A 17,113-nucleotide genomic window follows, 5' to 3' on the forward strand; every position below is an offset into this window, starting at 1 on the left:
GGATTGTTCATCTATCCAGTAAACAAGCTATTTTCTATTAAATTATTTGTGGTTTGGAAATGTTGGATTAGGGTTTTGTGTACATCTGTTATGACAGGAAATCAGGAAATTCAACTGATTTTTGCAGGAATTTCTTTAGTGGTGAATAAGCTTTCACCTAAATCTCATGGCACAAAGCTCTCTGCCGGTAAATAGCCTTCAATCTTCATCTGAAGGTCCAAATCCTTTAGCATTTCGTAAACTTGCTCCATCCCCGTTTCCAATGTATTCCCTGCTGAGAACATATGTACCTTCTTCTTCACCTCAATCAAACTCTGTCCACATATTTTCTTTAGACCCTTTGTTTTTGCAGAGATTCTCACCCTTGCAGAATCCTTCCATCTCCCACTTGCAGCATAAATATTAGAGAGCAACATGTAGCTCCCTGTTGTCTCAGACTTTAGCCTAAAAATCCGAGAAGCAGTTTCTTCGGCAACATCTGTGTTTTTATACATCCTACAAGAGTTCAAAAGAGCTCCCCAGACATAAGCATTGGGTTCCATTGGCATGTTTCTCACCATTTCACTTGCTTCTTGCAAAAAACCCGCACGGCCGAGAAGGTCTACAATGCAGGCATAGTGCTCCATTTGGGGTTCAATCTTAAACCCTCTTATCATTTGATCAAAAAGCTCACGACCCTTTGAAACAAGCCCAGCATGGCTACAAGCAGAAAGAACAGCGACAAAAGTAACCCCATCGGGCTTATATCCAGCTTTAATCATCTGCTCGAAAGTTTTTAAAGCGTCATCACCAAGTCCGTGCATGCCATTCCCTGCAATCATTAAATTCCATGAAACTAAATCTCTACCATCAATTTTATCAAAAACCAAATGTGCTTCATTGAGACTTCCACATTTAGTATACATATTAATCAATCCATTTCCCACTAAAATGTTCCTATCCATCATAGCTTTAATCACATGGCTATGGATTTCCCTGCCAGAAGCAAGTGCTGATAATTCTGCACAAACCAATAAAACACTGGAAACTGTAATGGAGTTGGCCGATACTTTAGCTAATTGCATATGCCGAAAGAGTTCCAAAGACTCCTCCCCACGCCCCTTAGAAGCAAATCCACCAATAACAGCACTCCAGCTAATCACATTGGGTCTTTCCATCTGTGAAAATATAGTGAAAGCCTCATCACACAATCCAGATTCTGCATAGGACGATATCAAAGCATTCCAACTCACTATATTCTTCGATTCCATTTCTGAAAACAGATTTTCTGCATCTCTAACCGCTCCATGTTTACCATACATACATATAAGTGAGTTTTTCACAAATAAGTAATTCTCAAAACCACCCTTAACAACATAACCATGGATTACCTCACCCTTGTCGAGTGCACCTGAATCGGCACAAACAGATACAACCACAGCAAGTGCTTCAGCAGTAGTACCAATTCCTTTCCCTCTCATCACACCATACAAACGCAACGTTTCTTCATGACGCCCGCACCTGGCATGACTTGACAACAATGATGTCCACGTCACGATGTTCGGCTCCAAACCATCCAATTCCATCTGACAAAATATCTCAAAAGCACCATTACAATCATAATTAAGTGCAAATCCAGAAACCATAGTGTTCCATGAAATATGGGTTCTAACAGACATTCTATCAAACAGTTTGCGAGCGTAACCCATTTCCCCAACCTTTCCGTACATACCCAACAACTCATTCACAACATGAAGATGATATTGAAAACCCATCTGCAAAACAAGACTATGAACAATCTTGCACAATCTAGAATCGCCAAACACACCACAAACCCTTATAACCAAAGGAAAAGTGAACCCATCAGCTCCAACCCCAAGTTTGCGCATCCGAAGATAAAGCTTAAGAGCCTCTTCATATTCTCCATACACTACACTAGCTCTGAAGATTGAGTTCCATAGAAGCGAGTTTGAGAAGCATTCAATTGGGGTTGTTTCGAATGCTTTTCGAGCATCATCAAGAAGCCCGAAACGAGCGTAGATGGAGACAAGCCTGGCAGCCAGGAATGCTGAATTGGACGACCCAGTAACGAGAATTTGGGAGTGAAGTTGCTGACATTGTTGCATTGTTGTGCATTGTCGAAGAAGGTGATCGAAGACATCGAGAAGTTCGCTGTGGGTTGTGCAGGATTTGGATGATTTGATGTGGGTTTGTTGATGGAGGAGGGAATTGGAGACCCAATTGCTGAGAATTGATGGGAAGGTGAGTTTGGGGAGATGGAGATATGGAGGGACTGAAATCAAACGCCTTGACGAAGCACAACCATGAAGCATGGAGGTGGTGATCAAGAACGTTTCAAATTTTTGGCATTTTTATCAACTGAAATCTCCAGACATATTAATGATCTGTTTGGTAGGGTAGCATTTGAATTTGTACTTTATTTGATTCTCTAAACTTATTTGGTAAATAAATAAATAAAAGAGAGACCTTTTTAAATTAAAATTTATAGCTTTTTTTAAACTTATTTGAATAAATTTGAAACCTTAAATATGTATAGACATATTTGCACTATAAAAATAAAGTTATATTTTAGCTTATTTAATTGTTTTGGAAAGTTTAGTTAAAAGTTAGACTTTTGACTTTTGATTTTTTTTTTTTAAAAAAAACGTGTAAAAAAATAAAGAGATGATGTGATCCAAAATAAATTAAAAGATATTTCCAAATTGGCCCTAAATAAGTTTAGCCTTTTTTACTAAAAAGAAAAACAATTTATCCGCACAATTTCTCCTTTCCAAAATCTCCCTAATAAGGTGGAAAGACATAAGAAAAATTTTGAGAGAATGTTAAAATGTGAGTCAATTTTTCAAATTTTATTTGTCACATCACTTGAGGGATTCAGAGAGGAGAAATTGTGTCGATGTAGCAATGACGTATTAAAAACTACACTAAACGCATTTACAATTTATTTATTTTTTTAAGCTAATAAAATTAAAAAAATATAATCATAAAACTAACCTATAAGTGATGACCAAGCAAGGCCTTTATCCTCTTCACTACAAATATGGACAATGTTTCTCCTAATTACAGCTCAAATATGCATTTTTGTATATCAATCAAAATTTACACATTTGAAAAGATTTCTGTGATCAACGGAAAAAAAATTACTTAAAAAAATAATTTTCAATTTTAAAATGTAAAATGTAAAAAATATTTTCCAAACTAAAGTATCACAAATGTCACCACCCTACCACCTCTACCTCCACTTTCACCTTGCCACCACCACAGGATCCTCTGGTTTCAAGATCTTAACAATCAAAATCATCTGCTCAACATTTGAATTCCATCTTTATCATGCAGAATTCCATCTTTATCATGCAAACCATGCCTAAAAATTGAAAGCATACCATAAAATATTTGAATCAACAGGCAAGAACACTAGTTCAATATTTCCCATTTTCATTGAAGTCAATACGACTTGTCCTTTTCTAAATGAAGAGCACATTCCATTTATTAATACAACGGCACTAGCTCTGTTACGCATCACTCCAATGGTGTTCCCATCCTTTGGTTAACTAAAAATTAACAGCTATTTCTTGTAATTATCATAATCCCCTTGCCTGTCGAATGAAAAAAATTGGCTACTCTAGAAACAATGACACAACACCTCAACATGCCATGAATTACTAGCATAGCTTTCTCAACGATATTCAAAACTTCTGAGTCAGCGTCAACTGAATCAGTAACCCATATCATCCAAATTTGGCATTCGATTTGCAAGTGGATTTTTCTCTCCTTGAAGGTCCACAACAGTGGCTTCTGTTGTTGTCAATAACAATGAAACACTGCAAACCCAAACACCAATTTTGGTTTGTGATATTGAAAAAGATTTGAAGAAAATGCACAACAATGTAATATAAGAGTAATATGATCTTCACCTGGCAGCATCTACTAAGGCTGTTCTAATAACTTTGAGAGGATCTACAATTCCAGCCTGCACCATGTTAACATACTGACCTGGTTCAATACAAAAAACAACCAACACATAGCTCAAAAGATTGACTTCGAGAAGTTTCAATTACAACATTAATAACCTAGATGCTCATGACAATGTCAATGAAGATTTGAAAAAGCAAATTACAAAAATAAAACAAGCCATCTAAATACAAACTAGAGAAACACAATTAGAACAGCCCTTAGGATTTGTTAAGTTTAGATCAACTAATCAGAACTAATTTTCTTGTCATGACCATAATGCTGTTTGGAAGCTTGGAAATAAGGAGATAGACAATAAAAGAAAATCCAAGTATCACATCAAATAGGTTGCTAATCTTTGGACTGGAAAATTTCTATCAAATTCAGGCAACAAATGTGTCAAGATTTCAGCTATGTCAGATGATTCAAGATTCCAGTTGACAAAGTTCAGCTCAATATGACAGAATTATGAGGATGAGAGGATTATTAAGTGGCATCTACAGAAACAAACCCTTGGCAGCATCATAACCCAAACTAAGATCGTCTTGTTCCAAAAGCTTGCCAACAACCAGAGCACCATCACCACCAGCATTTGAAACTATAGTGAAAGTAGGAGCCTACAAACCAAATTATCCAATGTCAAGGTAATATGAAACTACAAATACTCACTTAAAAGAATTTTGGAGGGAAATTTCAGAGATGAACCTTTAGAGCATTCTCAATTATTTGGAGCCCTCTCTTCTGATCTTCATTCGCTGTTTGAAGGTTCTTTAGAACTTTGGTGGCATACAAGAGAGCAACACCACCACCTATCAAAATAGTCTTGTCGTGTTGTGATTCTGGTGATTGAGAATAAAACATAATTGACCATCAAAAATGCAAAATACAAACTTGCCTGGAACAATTCCCTCTTCCACAGCTGCTCTTGTGGCATTTAAAGCATCTGTAACCCGATCTTTCCTTTCTCCAACTTCTGCTTCGCTAGCCCCTCCAACCTGAAAGAAGAAGATGACTTGCAATGAAGTCATAAAAATATATGCAACAGTGGAAATTCTGTAAGGTAAAGAATATTTACCTTGAAAACAGCAACGCCGCCAGATGGCTTTGACAACCGCTCCTGTGCTTTCTCTTTGTCAAACATAGCAGTACTCTTCTCAATGGCAGCCCTTAGCTATTCAAACATATAAATGGCATCTCATTAATATTTTTCTATGCAAATCAATGGCATTTAGACTCTACAAGATAACATGGGAATTCTACGTCTCTTCAATTAAATACTTGAGAATTTTTCTGGAGTTATCCATAACTTCAATTAAGATCACGCCCTAAGACCCAAAATAAAATAAGTACCAATATTCAGTGCTCAAATTAATGAATAAGAAATAGATTTCTCCCATTAAATGGAAGTTTAAAACTCCAAATATCAAGTATCCTGATTCAACAAAATATGACTTTCACTGGATTTAACAGCAGAGCAAATTTCATGTGACTATCTAATAATACATAGAGGCACTTTGGCTTTTATACATACACTTTCAATGTAAATGTTAATCTTGCTTTATACGTAAACCCCTGAGAATCATAAATAACACCCATGCAGTTCTGACTAATTGTTGGACTGTATAAACAAACCAAAAGCCTAAACAAATCAGCATATTTCCCAAGCCACCAATACCTGCTCACATCTTTCTTCAATCGGCTGCTTATCTCCACCCCCATGTAGAATTATAGTGTCATCAAGAGAAACAGTGACCTGCTCCAAAAATCTAAGAAACATGTCTCAGAGTGTTCGTGTAAAAATCAACGCATGCACATTCATACAGATTCATGTAGTCACAAACCTTTTTTGCAGTACCAAGCATGTTCATTTGAACTTTGTCAAGATTTAAGCCACGTTCTTCAGTGATAACCTGAAAATAAACACAATGAATCCAATAAACTAAGCATGCAAAATATAAAAACCTAGGATTTAGATGTTTGATTTACCTCTCCACCAGTGAGAATAGCAAGGTCAGCTAAATTAGCCCTTCTGTTTTCCCCAAAACCAGGTGCTTTAATGGCACAAACCTAAGGAATGTGGAGGACAGATTTAAAGTCCATGAGTAAAATTGTGGCTGTTGACAACAAACATGCATTATAAGTAACAAAGTTCAACCATTGGGTTTCATACATCAAAAATTTGGTTCTATTGGAGCAATATGCCAAGAAATCTGGCTTCAAAGCAAAGGCAATCCATTACCTTAACCCCAGCACGATGCTTGTTTATAATGAGCATAGCCAGTGCATCACTCTCCACATCCTCAGCAACTACAAGCAGGGGTTGATGTTTCTGTTGAACAAGCAAAGACAGAGAGAAAACAAAAAAAGAATTATTGATTATAAGTTCCTCAACAACCTCAAGGCTTTGCCAATATCCACTGCCCCACGTGGAGGACCCCACCAGAAAAGGTTGATTACCTTCACAGCCAGCTCCAATATTCTGACAAGTGAGTTCATGTCTGAAATTTTCTTGTCATGGATAAGGATGAGGGGATTTTCCAGTTCCTACGAACATGCAAATTGCAATTGATATCATGAAATTGGAACAGATAGGGTCATATAAATAACAAGACAAGTGAGTTCATGTCTGAAATTTTCTTGTCATGGATAAGGATGAGGGGATTTTCCAGTTCCTACGAACATGCAAATTGCAATTGATATCATGAAATTGGAACAGATAGGGTCATATAAATAACAAGACTCGGATTAACGAAACAGGGATAGTGCATGAAATGACTGTGGCCAATTATAGTTTAGTTCTCCCAAAAGTGATTATGATCAAAAGTAGGAAATGAGATAGACTATCTGCCTTTCAGCTGTTTCTTTTTCTGTAAGGGAATGTTTATGATAATTGATCAGCAGATGCTTCAAAGTCAAAAAACCTCATTTTACTAGGGAATGGTAGTATTACACTTTTGGGAAATTAAAATATAAATCATCAGCAGCCAGATCATTGAAGAGCTATACATACACATTTTTGGGTCTTCTGATCAGTAACAAAATAAGGAGATATATAACCCCTTCCTAGCTTCATCCCTTCCACCACATCCAATTCATCCTCCAAAGTATTTCCATCCTGCATAATTTTGCAAGTCAGAATGCAAGTAACTTGTTTTCAAGGAAAACCTGAGTTAAGGAATTAATTCCCTTTTCAAGTTATGTCTTTAGAATGATAAGATTCTTGATAAGGTTCGCGATAGTGCGTCGATGAGGTCCAATGAACACTCGGCACGTATCCTCAACCTTTATTAAATCTTATCTCTTAAGGTCTATAAATAGAGTCTTAAGTTCAGTGTCTCAAACATCAAGACAAGTTCCAAAAACTACACTTGGTATTTGAGAAGTCAAGTCTTGTAATCGAGTCTTGTAATCAAAGTTTGAAGAAGTTTCCGCTGAAATAAATTTCTGTAAGTATCTAGTTCTTTACTAGTAGATCCTACACGCAATTCTTGATACAGGAGCAACAACTTGCGTAGTAGACTCTGAATCCATCCCAGCTGAAGCCTTGGAAGAAAATACCCTCATTTTGAGCAGAAATTTGAAGAGTTAATGGAGCAGCTCAAGAAATATGGAATCATAGGTGAAGATCCTATGAAATACTGGTCGCGCAATCAGATTCAGACCCGCCAATCAGTGAATCTTCTGGAAGGGCTTGTACCAGAGTTTACGATAATCGCAGTGGTACGGTGTCGACTTTTACTTGGCCGGATTATCAACAACAGTGTCTGTTAATAATGTTGTAATCAATAATGGAAGAACGTGGGAAGTTTAATCCCATCAAATCAACGATTGACGCTGAAATCTCCTGCGAAGAGAAGAAAGAATCATCCTCTCTCAGACTGAGCCATCCAGCCGTTGGATTGATCCACAATTTCATCCCCGTGCTGTACAGTACCAGTCTCTTCTGCAACAACTCGAGGATCGGTTTACCTACGACTCCGGAATTTCAATGGAAGAAATGGCAGAAATCCAGGAACAACTCTCCAATGAAGAAGACGATGCCATTGACCAAGCCAGAACTGCCCTACAGCAACTCCTCAAGATACAGCAGCTCAAGCTCGAAGCCATTGCCAGAGCTGCAACCTCTGATAACCAGTACGGAGACAAACTACCTGAGGTCCATCAGCAAACATGTGAACTGAAGGAGATAGACAACGAATTATTCGATGTCATCATGCTGATGAGGTTGTTTCGTTTATGATAATATCAACAACAGTGTCTGTTAATAATGTTGTAATCAATAATGGAAGAACGTGGTGGGTCCAGTCTGTCCAGTTATGTCTATGTCGTCCTTGGATGAAATTCTACATCGGATAGAACAAGGGAATCTTGCTGTCTTAGTTCTCCGAGACACAAGATGGACGGGAGACCAAGCAACCTTTGCATCTATGGAGGTTGATCTTACACGAGGAATACAGATGGTCTACATAGTTCCAAATACTATGATGACTATTGGGGATTTTTACAATCATATGCAGATCGTGATCCAAACACGGGGGTATGAAAATTGGCAAGGAGGTGAAGCCAACTTATTGATAACTCGAGGATTAGTAGGAAGATTATCCAATACTCCCAATGTTGGATTTGCTTACGAAATTCAAGGAGTAACTGAATTTGGTAAGAACTACTTGGACCTTGATTTTTAAATACAGTCTATAGCGCTTCTTTCTGGTAATTGGAAGCCCTAGATAGCTCAGACTAGTTAATATATTTTTACTCAGACCAGTAAAAGGGTTATGACAAATATTTGGGAAAAGAATATTCAAGAATGGTATGAGAAATCTGAGACTTCACGCCTAAACTACCTTGATCTTACAACAACCAGTAAGCCATCCACTAAAGAACTAGCTCATAATATTGCTGTAATTTATGATCGTGTCTGTCTCTCAAGTAAAGTTAATCTAAAGGAATTTAGAAGTCAGCAAATTCAGATTCAGTCCCTAGAAACCTCAATTCAGCAGCTTGACAGGAAGGTAGAAAAACTTGAAAAGGGAATTAATTCCTTAACTCAGGTTTTCCTTGAGAAGTCAAGTCTTGTAATCGAGTCTTGTAATCAAAGTTTGAAGAAGTTTCCGCTGAAATAAATTTCTGTAAGTATCTAGTTCTTTACTAGTAGATCCTGCATTTGGTATCAGAGCCAGTCTATTTCTTATGGCAATGGTAGCGTAAACATTTATCAGGGTAGTAAAAGCCTCTGTTGTTAAAGATTATTATATTATTTGAAATATTTTTACTTGAATATTTGAAAATAACCTTTAAACCAGGGCAAAGGTAACCGTATATTAACCAAGGCAAAGGCTATTGAATGTTTCAAAATTAGATGGACGGGAGACCAAGCAACCTTTGCATCTATGGAGGTTGATCTTACACGAGGAATACAGATGGTCTACATAGTTCCAAATACTATGATGACTATTGGGGATTTTTACAATCATGTGCAGATCGTGATTCAAACACGGGGGTATGAAAATTGGCATCCTGATTCAATTGAATGGACTGCTTTCTGGACACCCCTTGGGTTATATGAATGGCTTGTCATGCCATTTGGATTGAAAAATGCTCCAGCAGTCTTTCAAAGAAAAATGGACTTATGTTTCAAAGGAACTGAAGAATACATTGCTGTCTACATAGATGATATTCTGGTTTTCTCTCCAGATGAAAAGACACATGTAAAGCATATAGAGTCCATGCTCGAGATCTGTAGAAAGAATGGGCTCATCCTCAGCCCAACAAAGATGAAAATTGCTGCAGTACAGATGGATTTTCTTGGATCAACAATTGGGCAAGGAAAGATAAAGCTACAACCACATGTGGTAACCAAGGTAGCCCAATTCCCAGATGACACTCTTAAGGAAACTAAGGGCTTACGCTCTTGGTTGGGCCTTCTTAACTATGCCAGACATTACATTAAGGATTTGGGCCGCATGTTAAGCCCATTATATTCCAAAGTCAGCCCCAATGGTGAGAAAAGGCTCAATGCTCAAGACTGGGATTTAATCCACAAGATCAAGGCCAAGATCCAGAAACTGCCAGATCTGTCAATTCCTCCACCACAGTGTGCCATTATTCTTGAAACAGACGGATGTATGGAAGGATGGGGAGGAATCTGCAAGTGGAAACCAGCTGCCAAAGATCCTCGATCAACGGAAAGGATTTGTGCATATGCTAGTGGGAAGTTTAATCCCATCAAATCAACGATTGACGCTGAAATCTACGCGTGCATGAATTCTTTGGAATCCTTCAAGATTTATTATCTTGATAAACAGCAGCTGACTCTAAGAACTGATTGTCAGGCCATAATCAGTTTCTTTAACAAAACAGTGGATCATAAACCTTCACGGTCCAGATGGATAGCCTTCACAGATTACATCACTGGCTTAGGCATAGATGTATCTTTAGAACACATTAATGGTTCTGATAATACTCTAGCTGATGCACTTTCAAGGCTTGTCTATTCACTGTTTTCATTTACAGAATGGCCAACCGAGGTGGCACCGGAAGATATGGAGGTTCTAGCCGGCCTTCAGCAAATCGAAGAACTTATCCTCTCCTGCGAAGAGAAGAAAGAATCATCCTCTCTCAGACTGAGCCATCCAGCCGTTGGATTGATCCACAATTTCATCCCCGTGCTGTACAGTACCAGTCTCTTCTGCAACAACTCGAGGATCGGTTTACCTACGACTCCGGAATTTCAATGGAAGAAATGGCAGAAATCCAGGAACAACTCTCCAATGAAGAAGACGATGCCATTGACCAAGCCAAAACTGCCCTACAGCAACTCCTCAAGATACAGCAGCTCAAGCTCGAAGCCATTGCCAGAGCTGCAACCTCTGATAACCAGTACGGAGACAAACTACCTGAGGTCCATCAGCAAACATGTGAACTGAAGGAGATAGACAACGAATTATTCGATGTCGTCATGCTGATGAGGTTGTTTCGTTTCTGATAATATCAACAACAGTGTCTGTTAATAATGTTGTAATCAATAATGGAAGAACGTGGTGGGTCCAGTCTGTCCAGTTATGTCTGTGTCGTCCTTGGATGAAATTCCTCTTCAATCACTACTCAACTAACAATTGAGAAAAGCTGAAGGAATATCATCTTTTCTGTCGTATATGTGATATTTTGTAAAAGAGATATGTCTTTAGAATGATAAGATTCTTGATAAGGTTCGCGATAGTGCGTCGATGAGGTCCAATGAATCTTCTGGAAGGGCTTGAAGAAGAAGAAGACTTTACAGTGGATCATTATTATGAGCCTTCATCAGAATGGCTATTCTATTCCACTAACGTCAGCCCTCATTTTGAGCAGAAATTTGAAGAGTTAATGGAGCAGCTCAAGAAATATGGAATCAATTACAAGGTCTTATGTTGCTTCTCAAGGATTTGCTGCAGTACAGATGGATTTTCTTGGATCAACAATTGGGCAAGGAAAGATAAAGCTACAACCACATGTGGTAACCAAGGTAGCCCAATTCCCAGATGACACTCTTAAGGAAACTAAGGGCTTACGCTCTTGGTTGGGCCTTCTTAACTATGCCAGACATTACATTAAGGACCATATCCTGTGGCTGGTGGATAGCCTGGGGGACCCATCATTGAATCCTGTGGAGGATTATAATGAGAGGTCACAGCTGATGATGAGGATAATAGATACTGAGGCTGTTGTTGTTGTCTTTTTTGCAATCAAAGCCTCCAACTTGAAGTAATGCTTGGCACATAGTGCACATGTTAAAGCATTACATTTATTACAGAAAGCCTTCGAGTATGAGGATAAATCTCTCTTGCATGTGGTGCATTCTGGTCTCCTGTCTTCTGGTAATGGGTTTCCACTTGCAGATTCCTCCCCATCCTTCCATACATCCGTCTGTTTCAAGAATAATGGCACACTGTGGTGGAGGAATTGACAGATCTGGCAGTTTCTGGATCTTGGCCTTGATCTTGTGGATTAAATCCCAGTCTTGAGCATTGAGCCTTTTCTCACCATTGGGTCTGACTTTGGAATATAATGGGCTTAACATGCGGCCCAAATCCTCTCTCAGACTGAGCCATCCAGCCGTTGGATTGATCCACAATTTCATCCCCGTGCTGTACAGTACCAGTCTCTTCTGCAACAACTCGAGGATCGGTTTACCTACGACTCCGGAATTTCAATGGAAGAAATGGCAGAAATCCAGGAACAACTCTCCAATGAAGAAGACGATGCCATTGACCAAGCCAGAACTACCCTACAGCAACTCCTCAAGATACAGCAGCTTAAGCTCGAAGCCATTGCCAGAGCTGCAACCTCTGATAACCAGTACGGAGACAAACTACCTGAGGTCCATCAGCAAACATGTGAACTGAAGGAGATAGACAACGAATTATTCGATGTCGTCATGCTGATGAGGTTGTTTCGTAAAATGTAACATTATCTCCTTCGATCCGAACGCCTCCATACATTGCTCGAATGAAGTTGCACCCGATAATCATCTGGATTCTTCCTCCAAGGGTAGTTTAGGCGTGAAGTCTCAGATTTCTCATACCATTCTTGAATATTCTTTTCCCAAATATTTGTCATAACCCTTTTACTGGTCTGAGTAAAAATATATACCGTTGAATTCAATGGTATAAATTCAAAATCAAAGGCAAATAAGAAATTGAAGGGTGGAAAAATGTACATAGGGGATAATTGATTTTGTAAAAGAGATATGTCTTTAGAATGATAAGATTCTTGATAAGGTTCGCGATAGTGCGTCGATGAGGTCCAATGAACACTCGGCACGTATCCTCAACCTTTATTAAATCTTATCTCTTAAGGTCTATAAATAGAGTCTTAAGTTCAGTGTCTCAAACATCAAGACAAGTGTCTCAACAGCTTAAATCAATAGAAGTGATTCTTCAACAGCTCAAAAGAGCGTTGAAACATAAGTCCATTTTTCTTTGAAAGACTGCTGGAGAGTTGTGAAACATTCAATAGCCTTTGCCTTGGTTAATATACGGTTACCTTTGCCCTGGTTTAAAGGGGTTACCTTTGCCCTGGTTTAAAGGTTATTTTCAAATATTCAAGTAAAAATATTTCAAATAATATAATAATCTTTAACAACAGAGGCCTTCATTGCTGTCTACATAGATGATATTATGGTTTTCTCTCCAGATGAAAAGACACATGTAAAGCATATAGAGTCCATGCTCGAGATCTGTAGAAAGAATGGGCTCATCCTCAGCCCAACAAAGATGAAAATTCCTCTCTCAGACTGAGCCATCCAGCCGTTGGATTGATCCACAATTTCATCCCCGTGCTGTACAGTACCAGTCTCTTCTGCAACAAGCTAGTACCCGATATGCAGAGTTTCAACGACGAACGGAAGGTGGTGAAAGACGAAGATCATCCAAACCACAGCCAGAAACTGATTCCGATGCTGAATCCTCATATCCTCCCCCACAACGGAGAAAGAAGAAGGACAAGAAGGAGAAACTTTGCCGGACATGCTATCCTATGAGTGAATATGAAGAGTTTGATGCTGTCCATTTTATCAAATTGTTACCACAGGCAACTATGTCTTACGAGGACGCAATTGGATTATACGCCCACCGGTCAGAAGGGTACATCCTCAACAGCCAACCACTGCTGTATCCCGAAATTTGCCAGGAGGAAATTTCAGCTTGCGATTCGGAGATTATGTAGCCGCTCAACGTGCAGATCCAGTTCATTATGATCAAAATGATAATGAAACCATGCAATCTGACGAAGACACTCAATCTATTCAGAATGAATCCCGTAATCGGCAAGAAACATTACTGTTCTTTGAAGAACAACCAAATGTCTTCAAAGAAACTCTGGAACAAGCTAGTACCCGATATGCAGAGTTTCAACGACGAACGGAAGGTGGTGAAAGACGAAGATCATCCAAACCACAGCCAGAAACTGATTCCGATGCTGAATCCTCATATCCTCCCCCACAACGGAGAAAGAAGAAGGACAAGAAGGAGAAACTTTGCCGGACATGCTATCCTATGAGTGAATATGAAGAGTTTGATGCTGTCCATTTTATCAAATTGTTACCACAGGCAACTAGGCCAGCCAAAGCAACTGATGGAGCTGTTGGTTACGATTTAACATCGATAGCCATGTACGTCATCCCAGCCCAAGGAAGAATGTTAATTTCCACTGGCATAGCCCTGGAAATTCCTTTTGGACTCTATGGAAGACTTGCTCCCAGATCTGGACTAGCACTAATTCATGGAATAGATGTTGGAGCAGGAGTAATTGATCCAGATTACAGAGGTGAAGTTAAAGTACTCCTTTTTAATCATAATCAGGAGGAATTTATAGTACGAGCTGGTGACAGAATCGCACAGATCATCTTTGAGAAAGTCTTGAGAAGTCAAGTCTTGTAATCGAGTCTTGTAATCAAAGTTTGAAGAAGTTTCCGCTGAAATAAATTTCTGTAAGTATCTAGTTCTTTACTAGTAGATCCTGCATTAAACAGAATTGATTAAACGTTATCTATCACATGAAAAGATGTTAGAGTACTCACAGCAACAGTAATGACTCCTTCCTTCCCAACTTTCTCCATTGCCCGTGCTATCAGTTCCCCAATTTCAGTGTCACCGTTGGCAGAAATTGTGGCCACCTAACTCACATGTATGATGAGGGAACAACAAGAACATGAGTATACAAGACCAGCAGAATGCTTATCTTTATGTAATCTGGAAAGTATAAGAACTGATGAGCAAAAAAGTAAGAAACACAACTGGCAGCTAGTTAGTCATTTAAGTAACCTACGAAATGGTTCTTCGAATCTCTAAATGTTCTCATGCTTGTGTTGGTATGGTTATTGAAAAAACAGATAAAAGGGCCAAACAAGACCATTTAGCCAACCTACACTCCAGACAGTGATTTATAGAAGAAAGCAATGAAAGCATTTTCCAGTACTTCGGATCATCAACTAATTTGTCTCTTACAAAATATCAACATATGAGAGGAATACATATTTATCTCCTAAATCTATTTTTCCTTATCAAATGCAACCATAACAATACAGTTTGCTATTTTGTAAACCTATTACCTGTGTTATTTCTTCTAGTGTGCTTATCATCAGGGCTCCGCTTTTCAAGTGAGCTATAACAGCATCAACAGCCAAATTAATACCACTACGCAAATCCATCACATTTGCACCAGCAGCTACTGATTTGCAACCTTCCTTGAATATTGCTTGTGTCAGAACCGTGGCACAGGTGGTACCTGTAGCATATAAATATACATTTCCTGTGATGAGAATTTATCATCTGACATACTAGACATTACGTAATGAATATACTATGAAGACCATTGTTTCAAGATAGATTTTTTAAATTGCACCACAAATCCATACCCAATCAAACTGCATTGATGGAAAGAATACTTTTCTTTTTATTTCACTAAGACTACTGTTCTCTGACTATGAAACATTTCTTTTTCTTTTTTGTTTTTTTCCCTTCTCAAAATAGCAATTTCAAGGTAAATAACCAACTGTAACTTCTTTGTTATATTTCCAAAAGCAAGAAAAGACTTCTGATAACATGTCCACATGGTGCTTTAATTAAAGCATGGAGATCCAACAATGTTCATGACATGAAGTAAAGAGTAACCGTGAAAAATTACCATCTCCCGCCACAGAATTAGTTGCACTAGCGACCTGCTTTACAAGATCAGCACCAACATTTTTAGCCTTTTCCGCAAATTTTATGCTTTTGGCAACAGTAACACCATCCTTTGTGACCTTAGGACCTCCTCGGTTATTCTCAATAATTACATTACGACCCTAAGTTGAAAACAGGAAGAAGAAGAAGAAGCCTGGGTTAGTTTTGAGCCTTTTTCATTCAGTTTTATGGGATCCCAGTAATACTCATAGTTAAACTTTTAACCCCCAATACGTGATAGTTTAAAATTGTGTTCCTAATAGAACGAAAGCAAGCATAGGTTTCAGCAATCCTCATTCCCTGTAAATGTTAGGAAAGTACCCCAAAAAAAAGGCTCTTAATGCATTCACCGCAACCCTAACTAATTGATAAGATTTTAATTTAATTTAATTTTTCTCCACAATTTCTAAGCAACCAAGCAGTAGGCAAAGAGGTTAGAAGGGAATGCACCAACACACTTTATCTCCCATACAATGAACATTATAAAATCTAGCTACAAAAATTTAAACTGGGTCACAATATTTGATGGTTTGAGATAAAATTTCATCCTAAAATTGCACTGTATATTTATATTTGACCCAAAAAAAAAAAAACAAAAAATGGAAAGCATGTAATTACCTTTGGTCCCATAGTGACCTTAACAGCCTCAGCAAGCTCATTAACACCCCGTAGCATAGCCGCTCGAGCCCTAATACCAAAAATGATATCCTTTGCAACATAATTTCTGCCATGTATAACTCTACTACATACCTTCAAGATCAAATATGAAAAATCAAATCTTGCAGTACACAAAAATGAAAACACATTATTTAATTTCACAACCCATCTTTCCAATCTCATCAACAACCCAGTAAAGAGGTGTAAATCGGAAAAGACTCACCACTGTCCTTGAAGCAGAGGACCTGATCGATGAAGCGAAGGCTGCACCAACTCTGTACATGGCGTGGGTGGAGAGGGAGAGAGGTTGAAGAAGAAATGGGGATTCAATAGGGGGCTCGATTGAGGTGGGTTTGAATTTGAAGCAGAGATGGGTTTAGGGTTTAAGCCTAAAACCCTTCGGATCCACTGGTAATATAAATAGACCCGTATGAAATAAGCCATTTACAACCCTGACCAAATGTTTTTGTTTTGCAAATAGTTTTTATAAGTTATTAATCTCTATTTTTTAGTGATTTTTAAAAAAAATTAATTTTTTTTGAATTCTTAAATTTATTTAATTTAAATATATTTATTTAAAAAAAATATATCAATAGGCTTGGAGAGAGAGAGAGAGAGAGAGAGAGAGAGAGAGAGAGAGAGAGAGCACATTGAGAGCTTTCCTATCTAAAGATTTTTACCTGGTTCCAAAAAAAAAAAAAAAAGAATGGTTCAAAAAATCTAAAGATTTTTACCAATACTCCGACGACCTTCTTTACACTTCTAAAAGGTAGATCCATACTTTTAGAGTATAGATCTATACT

At 38.2% G+C, this 17,113-nt stretch overlaps 2 protein-coding genes across 2 annotated transcripts; both read right to left on the minus strand.

Moving 5' to 3' along the window:
- Positions 1 to 13: 13 nt before the first annotated feature.
- LOC114278704 (Pentatricopeptide repeat (PPR-like) superfamily protein) lies at positions 14 to 2,312 on the minus strand. Its single transcript, XM_028220808.2, has one exon. The coding sequence runs from the start codon at positions 2,310 to 2,312 to the stop codon at positions 165 to 167; it is 2,148 nt and encodes a 715-aa protein (XP_028076609.2). The 3' UTR covers positions 14 to 164.
- A 1,103-nt stretch (positions 2,313 to 3,415) lies between these two features.
- Positions 3,416 to 16,768, minus strand: HSP60-3A (heat shock protein 60-3A). The gene is made up of 17 exons (XM_082909562.1): positions 16,534 to 16,768; positions 16,272 to 16,403; positions 15,616 to 15,775; positions 15,041 to 15,216; positions 14,510 to 14,605; positions 6,962 to 7,066; positions 6,409 to 6,495; positions 6,191 to 6,280; positions 5,938 to 6,018; positions 5,793 to 5,861; positions 5,627 to 5,704; positions 5,027 to 5,122; positions 4,847 to 4,946; positions 4,657 to 4,760; positions 4,463 to 4,568; positions 3,915 to 3,993; positions 3,416 to 3,821 (listed from the first exon to the last, which is right to left on the minus strand). Exons 1-17 carry the CDS (start codon positions 16,591 to 16,593, stop codon positions 3,716 to 3,718), a joined length of 1,725 nt encoding a protein of 574 aa, XP_082765688.1. The 5' UTR covers positions 16,594 to 16,768; the 3' UTR covers positions 3,416 to 3,715.
- Positions 16,769 to 17,113: the final 345 nt, after the last annotated feature.

This window comes from Camellia sinensis, chromosome 15 (assembly GCF_055761805.1).
Source record: "Camellia sinensis isolate YWXY chromosome 15, ASM5576180v1, whole genome shotgun sequence".
In the NCBI taxonomy this organism is placed as follows: domain Eukaryota; kingdom Viridiplantae; phylum Streptophyta; class Magnoliopsida; order Ericales; family Theaceae; genus Camellia; species Camellia sinensis.

What these genes read in the sequence shown, in the direction of transcription:
- LOC114278704 (XM_028220808.2), bottom strand. Translation starts at nt 2,312, where the DNA reads ATGCTTCATGGTTGTGCTTCGTCAAGGCGTTTGATTTCAGTCCCTCCA.
- HSP60-3A (XM_082909562.1), bottom strand. Translation starts at nt 16,593, where the DNA reads ATGTACAGAGTTGGTGCAGCCTTCGCTTCATCGATCAGGTCCTCTGCT. An exon ending in AGGTCACTATGGGACCAAAG is followed by an intron (nt 15,776 to 16,271) that starts GTAATTACATGC and finishes TTTTCAACTTAG; the next exon opens with GGTCGTAATGTAATTATTGA. An exon ending in TGCTTGGTACTGCAAAAAAG is followed by an intron (nt 5,705 to 5,792) that starts GTTTGTGACTAC and finishes TTTTTGGAGCAG; the next exon opens with GTCACTGTTTCTCTTGATGA.